At 45.1% G+C, this 7,707-nt stretch overlaps 1 protein-coding gene across 1 annotated transcript in view; it reads right to left on the bottom strand.

Annotated features, from left to right (window-relative positions):
• Window positions 1-7,707, bottom strand: part of LOC101660276 (putative tyrosine-protein phosphatase TPTE) — a 52,429-nt gene that overhangs the window by 17,856 nt on the left and 26,866 nt on the right. The window contains exons 11-12 of the mRNA XM_045287078.1: window positions 7,425-7,530; window positions 6,250-6,362 (exon numbers count right to left, since the gene is read on the bottom strand). Of these exons, the coding sequence (XP_045143013.1) occupies window positions 6,250-6,362; window positions 7,425-7,530 (219 nt within the window). The remainder of the gene's footprint in view (window positions 1-6,249; window positions 6,363-7,424; window positions 7,531-7,707) is intronic.

The following is a 7,707-nucleotide window of genomic DNA, read 5'->3' as shown; positions in this document are numbered from 1 at the left end:
CTCTTTACCCCCCCCTCCCCCTCTCCTGTGTCCCCCTGGAACCATTTTGCCTCCAGACTATTCATCCAGTCTATCTTATATAGATAGATCTGTAGAGATAGTAATATGCACCAAAATCAAGCCATAGCAAGATAGTCAAAGAGTCATAAAATCTTTCAGCATTGCAACGAGGCGCTTGAATTTTTTCTTCAGCTCTTTCAGTTGAAGATGTGCTGAGTGTGGACTTCCTTTTTGGTTTTCTAACTCTAGGTCTTTGCACATTTCATTATAATATTTGTCCTTTCGAACTGACCTTGGAAATTTTTAAAAACTCATTTTATTGGGGGCTGTAAACTCATCACAATCCATCCATACATACACTGTCTCAAGCACATTTGTACATATGTTGCCTCATCGTTTTCAAAGCATTTTCCTTCTACTTGAGTCCTTGGTATCACCTCCTCATTTTTACCCTCCCTCCCTCCCTCATGAACGCTTGGTAATTTGTAAATTACTATTATTTTTTTCATGTCTTGCACTGTCTGACAGTGTATATGTATATGCCTGTATTTAGACCTCTATAAATGCCCTTTGCCTCCTAGTTCTTTCCTCTATTTGCCCTTGGAAATTTTCTGTTCAGCTCTTTTACTTGGGCATTTCTTCCATATGCCTTAGCTACTCTATGATTAGGAGCAAATTTTAGGGTCTCTTATGACATCGTTTTGGTCTTTTCTCTCATTCTTGTCTTTCTAATGACTTCTTGCTTTCCTCATGAATGATGATCTTGCTGTCATCCCACAGCTCATCGCATCTTCTGACACTAGTGTTCAATGCAACAAATCTGTTCTTGAAATTCAGGTGGGTTATAATTAAAGTCATACTTTGGCTCTAGTGGACCTGTTTCGATTTTTTCCCAGCGTTAACCTGGATTTACATATGAGAAGTTGATGGTCTGTTCCACAGCCAGTCCAGACCCTCTGAGCTGCTGATACTGAGTTTCTCCATTGTCTGGAGAATGCAGTCAATTTGATTTCCCAGCATCCCATCTGGATAAGATCACCCATATAGTTGCTGTTTCTGTTGTTGAAAAGGGTATTTGCTATGAAGAAGTCACTGGTCTTGCACAATTCTATCATGGGATCTCAAGTTTCATTTCTATCACCCTAGAAATATCCATATTTTCCAACTACCATTCATTCCTCTTTTGCATTCCAATCACCAAAATTATTAATGCATCTCAATTTAATGTTTGATCAATTATCGACTGAATACATTGGTATAACTCATTAATTTCTTCATCATTAGCTTTGGTGGTTGGTGTATCAATGTAAACAATAGCTGTATTGATTGACTTTCCTTGAAAAAGATAGATATACTATTATCACAGGCAGTATTGTACTTCAAGATAGACCTTGAAATTTCTTTTTGGATGATAAATGCAACCCTATTCCTCTTGATTGTGCCATTGCCAGCATAGTAAAACATTTGATTTTCTGATTAAGATGGTCAATACCAGTTCATTTCAGCTCTCTAAGGCATAGGATCTTAATCTGCATGTGTTCCATTTCATTTTTGACAACTTCCAATTTTCCCAGATTCATACTTTGTACATCCAAGTTCTGATTATTAATTGGTGTTTGCACCTGTTTCTTCTAAGAAGAATATGTATGCACACATGTATGTATAAGGGGATGCCCCCCCCCCACACACACAAAAAAACCAACAACACCGTAATTGCACTGGGTGGAGCAGAGCTTTGAATCAAGAAACTCACTCTGAGTTAGTGCACGCAGTGGTGTCACCTGGGAAGTTTCTCTCTGGTCACAGTTAAGTTTTTCATAAAAGTATTTTCACTTGAACCTCATTTTTTGTGATAGCCAATTTAAGAGAACAGCGAATGGCTGTGAAATTTTATTTCCTGTTTAGAAAAACTGCCACGGTAACTCTTGTGAAGTTGAACACAGCTGACAAGGAGAGCGCTGTGGGAAAAACTCAAGTGTAAAAGTGTTTTCTTATTTCAAAGAAGGTGAAATGTCAATTGATGACAAACCTCCCTCTGGATGGCCATCAACTTCTCAAACAGATGACAAGGTAGACTTGTAGTGCATTTGGAGTTGGTTCAACCGGGTCAGACTGTTAATCAAGCTTTCTATTTAGAGGTTCCGAAAAGATTGTGTAACTGCACGCAACAAAAGAAGTCTGATTTGTGGAAAACAGGGGATTAGTTTTACCACCACAACAAGTACCTGTTCACGCAGCCATCTCGGTGCACAAGTTTTTGGCAAAAAACAACATGCCTCTCTTGCCCCACACACCAGACTCACCTGGCCTCTCTCTGTTTGACTTCTTTTTGTTTCTGTGAAAGAGGGCCATGAAAGGACAGAGATTTCAAGGGATAAAAGAGGTGAAGAAAAAAACGAAGGAGGTGCTGTCAGCCATCCAAAGACATGAGTTTGAAAAATGTTTCCAAGAATGGAATTGCAGATTTGACAAATGTATTAAGTGTAATAGAGAGTACTTTGAAGATGATAAGGTGGTTTTGTAAAAAAAAAAAAAACAACGAAGAAAGCTGATTGGTGCCCAGCTATCAAAAAGTATAGCATCTGGGGTCTCAAAGGCTTGAAGGTAATCAAGCGGCCATCAAGTTCAGAAACAACAAAGCCCACATGGAGGAAGCACGCTAGCCTATGCGATCACGAGGTGTTGAAGGGATCAGGTATCAGGCATCATCAGAACAAAAAATCTTACCATAGTCAATGATGGGGGGAGTGCGGAGTGGAGACCCAAAGCCCATTAACAGGCTACTGGAGATCCCCTTGCAGAGGGGTCTCGGGGAGGAGACGAGCCAGTCAGGGTGCGATGTAGCAATGATGAAAAATACAACTTTCCTCTAGTTCCTAAATGCTTCCTCCCTGCCCCCACTATCATGATCCAAATTCAACCTTGCAAGTCTGGCTGGACCAGAGGATATACACTGGTACATATAGGAACTGGAAACACAGGGAATCCAGGGCGGATGATCCCTTCAGGACCAGTGATGTGAGTGGCGATACAGGGAGGGTAGACAGAGAGTGGGTTGGAAAGAGGCAACCGATTACAAGGATCTACATGTGACCTCCTCCCTGGGGGACAGACAACAGAAAAGTGGGTGAAGGGAGACGTCGGACAGGGAAAGATATGACAAAATAATAATTTATAAATTATCAAAGGCTCATAAGGGAGGTGGGAGCGGAGAGGGAGGGGACAAATGAGGAGCTGATGCCAGGGGCTTAAGTGGAGAGGAAATGTTTTGAGAATGATGAGGGCAATGAATGTACACATGTGCTTTACACAACTGATGTATGTATGGATTGTGGTAAGAGTTGTATGAGCCACAAATAAAATGATTTAAAAAAATTTTTTTTAAACAAATTATACAGCTTTGAAAAAAAATCCGTTTTGGGGGGTACCCTCGTGTGTCTATGCACGTACACACAAATGTGAACACATACTATTTCCTTTTTTAGTTTAACAGAAATGGTTGCCTACCACAGCGTTACTCTGTAGCTTGCTTTATTTTTACCTATGCCACAGATTTCAGTTAGCTCATTAATGAAGAAATCAGGCAAATGTTACAATTGGTTCAAAGAATTCAAAGTATCACACATATTGGGTCTATAGACTGAGGAACAAAGAAATGAATTTACAAAGAGATGGTCACATTAATCAATATTCCACTGCATCGCACTGGAGGCAACTAATTTGCATTGATATGGACACATATAGTGTGCACCACTCTCAGTATTCTATAACCTGCAGAGTTGTAAAATAGCTCAAAGATGAGGAAGGGGTGGGGGGAGCCCCCAGGAGTGCATCAGACAAGATCCTGCATCGTTCACACTTTCCCCTCAGTCTCTGTACCTCGCATCTGCTGTGATTCTAAGAGCCCCAAGGCAAGAAGAGTTTTCTAACAGGCCTGGTGATTGACGGAGGTGTGGTGACGGTCTTACAGGCACCGAGGAGTTTGCTTTGCAAGTTTTCAACGCATGCAGTGTTGAGCAGCTGCTAAAGTCACAAGCTCAACTTCTGTCTGCAGGTCTTCGTAAGGAATCTCTCAGGTAGGACTTTTTAAAGCCTTTGTTTTTAAATCAGGCAGCACTGCTCTATCACAGAGAGCAGGGCTCCTCGCTCCTCACAATAGTTGGCGCTGGTCTGCGGTGTCAGAAACCAGGCCTAGGAAGCTCTCCACCAGATGGCACTTGCTAGCAGCCAACAACTCACTGCCATCAAGTGGATCCCGGTCCATTATGACCCGAGAGGTCAGAGTCGAACTGCCCACTTGGGTTTCCAAGGTTGTCGATCTTGACGGATCCAGGTGACTTCCTCTTCCTTCCTCCCGTAAAGGTGCTGGTGCTTTCCCTCTGCTGACTGTGCAGTGAGCCGCCCAGTGGGTGAGAAACTACATCACCAGGGCTTCTCCTGCAGCACGGATAGATGTGGGTGAGAGCCTCGCTCCTCTAGACCTGCCCCTGAAAGACTTAGCTCCACAGTGTCTTCACGGGGCTCAAGCAAAGTCCAAGAGAGTCTTCACAGAGAAATCACTATCTTAAGATATGCTATCAGATGGAGACAACATAATTCTAGAACTTGCTAAAAACATTTTTTTAAAGAAAGAAATCGTTTTATTGGGGGCTTTCATAGCTCTTATAACAATCAATTGTATCAAGCACAGTTGCACCTATCTTGCCTTCATCATTAAAAAAAATCATTTTATGGAGAGCTCTTACAATGCTTATTACAATCCATACATCAAATGTTCAGGCATACCTGTACATAGGTTGCCATCATTCTTTTCTAGACAGTTACTTTCTACTGAGCCCTTGGTATCAGTTCCTCTTTTTTCCTCCCTCCTCCACCATCACCCTGGTGACCCCTTGATAGATTATTAAATTATTATTTCCATGTCTCACACCGACCACTGTCTCCCTTCAGCCATGGTTCAAATTATTTTCTTTCTGCTTGAGCCCTTGGTATCAGTTCCTTTTCCCCCACCTTCCCACACTTGTAGGCCCACGTTAAATTATAAATTATTATTATTTTCATATCTTACACCGCCCACTGTCTCCCTTTGTCCACGTTATTTTTGTTTGTCCCCCTGAGGAGGGAGGATTGTGTATCATTGTCAATGATTCCTTGTTGCTCTCCTTCCCTCCCCCTTCTCCCCGCCCCAGCTTCCCCTACCCTCATGGTATCACTACTCCCATTGCTGTTCCTGAGGGGTTTATCTGTCCTGGACTCTGAATGTCAAGAGCTCTTATTTGTACCAGTGTACATGCTCCCGTCTAGCTAGATTTGTAGGTAGAACTGAGGTCATGATAGTGGGGAAAGGGCGTGGGGAGGAAGCATTAAAGAACTAGAGGAATGTTGTGTGTTCCATTGGTGCTGTGACCTTCTGTGAGGGGATGTCCAATTGTTTACAGATGGGTTTTGGGTCTCCACTCTGACCCCATTATTTGCACCAGTATATTTGTTTGTTTGGGGTCTTCTGATGCCTAATACCTTATCCTGTCAACACCTCATGATCACACAGGCTGGTGTGCTTCTTCCACGTGGGTTTTGTTGCTTTCCTGCTAGGTGGCCACTTGTTTAGCTTCAAACCTTTAAGACTCCAGACGCTATAGCTTTTCATTGCCGGGCACCATCAGCTTACATCACCACATTTGCTTATGCACCCATTTTGACTTCAGGGATTGATCATGCAGGGAAGGTGAGCCTCACAGGATGCCAGGTTGTTAGAACAAAGAGTTCTTGCACTGAGGGAGTACTAGAGTAGAAACTCAATGCTGGTCTACTACCTTAATGCTTAACCTTTAAATATATGTACATGGACCTATCTCCCTATTCTTATATATTAATATATTTACATATGCGCATGCCTAAATTTGTCTCTATAAATGTCTTTTGCCTCCTAGTTCTCTCTATTTCTTTTTACTTTCTTCCTGTCCTACTATCATGTTCTGAAAACATTTTTAAGCGTAGAGTTTTGAGAAATGATCTCCACTGGCATTGTTCATGGCATGAAAACTCCAGGAAACGAAGAGGCCTGGCATGAATGCCTGTCTGTGTGGAAGAGCAAATACAAAGGTTTGTGTAGATGCTGTCATTCCCACTGGTGACAAAGAGGAAACTGAGGCAGTACACGGAGGGCCGGCACACCACCCTGCTGGTGCCTCATGCAGCCTGTTTAAGTATCTTTGTGGTTGAGATTGCCCCAACATCAGGCTGTGTTACCTCTCCCCCGGCGGCATAAAGGCCCTTTTGCTGGGGCTTGCCAACTGTGGACAGGAACGGGGTCAGGGACAGGGGCAGGGCCCCGCCCCCACATATCCCACTGCCATCCGAGCCTGGCGGGGATCTGACACATGGGGGTACTGAATGAGATCAGCCATTAGCCACTACAGCCCTGTCCCTCTTGGCTCGCTCGTGTCCCGGGAAGAGCCACTCGGGGTGCTGCCATCTCCAGTCTTTTCATAAGCAGTTGCTCCCTACTATGCGCAGGCGCTGTTTCAGGGGTGGCCCGCACAATATCTGGCTGAAAATCTGGGCCACAGGTTCCCCCATGAATTTGGCCTATGGAGACCTTTATCAAAACGCACAGTATCCGGCGCCCACCCCGGCAGTTGAAACCTTCCGTACTCGAGCGCATGACACAGGATAAAGCGCAGGCATCTGCTTTCGTAGTCGTCCCTCCCCCAGCCCCACCCCGGAATGCGCCAGTACTGCTCCCCACCAGGGGTGGCATTGCCCACTTTGGGAAACACCGGACTTGACCAATGTTTCCTACAGAACCAGTGCCAGGGCGTTCCAGGTTGCTTGGGGAAGCCAGACATGTAGTCACCCATCCCAATATCTCACCACCGCCAAGAGGCATTTGTAAAAAGAACATCTGGGTGACAAATAACACTTCATGCATGTGCAGCTCGGATGTTTAAGACCTCTGGAGGAGACACTTAGGGAGAAAGGCTTGCGGGTGGGGGCAGGAGGGGAAAGAGAGGAGCAGAGAGGTGTCACTGGAAATGGCCTGGGGCCTGAGGAGCCGGCCTCCCCCTTCCCCCCACCTCCGGGAGCCATACCGTTCAGGTAAGTGTGAGAAAGCAGTAGCCTTGAAGGGGCACAGGCCCTGCCTGTGTCCTCTGTCCGAGGCTCCGCCTGGGAAGTCCAGTCTCAGTGAGGCCAGAAGGGCCGTGAGATGAGGAAAGGGAGGAAGGAGGGAGTGGAGCCACCAGAAGATGGCCACTGAGGCCACTGAGGCGGGGGGCAGTGGGGGTGGGTGGGGGAGGGGTTGGAAAGGTAGCAGGTGAGGGGGCATGCGCAGACAGACCTGAGCTGGCACCGTCTGTGCAGACAGCTATGAACAAAGCCCCCCACACACCCCCACTGCCCAATTCTTCCAAGCACTCACTCACCATGAATGGCATGAATCACAATGCTTTTTATGAAGAGGCTGTTTTCCGGAGGAAGAGCCCCATGGTAGTCATGTTTCACTTTGGCAAAATAGCCCACATATCGACTCTGAAAAACAAAAGAAGCCACAAGCGACAGGGAGATGAAGTGGCAGAAGTCTGCGGTCCTAAGAACAGACCACGAACAAAACCACGTTTTTAACATAGAGCTGGTTCCAGATAGTAATTCAGGAAGGAAAGGTTTACCAGGTTCCCATTTGGATGCATGCTGTCTCACAGCTACTGG

The sequence above is a fragment of the Echinops telfairi genome, unplaced genomic scaffold, assembly GCF_000313985.2.
Source record: "Echinops telfairi isolate 266 unplaced genomic scaffold, ASM31398v2 ScPeMD7_11;HRSCAF=52, whole genome shotgun sequence".
NCBI lineage: Eukaryota > Metazoa > Chordata > Mammalia > Afrosoricida > Tenrecidae > Echinops > Echinops telfairi.
The sequence above is the reverse complement of the archived record's forward strand: the minus strand, read 5'-3'. Positions and strand labels throughout refer to the sequence as shown.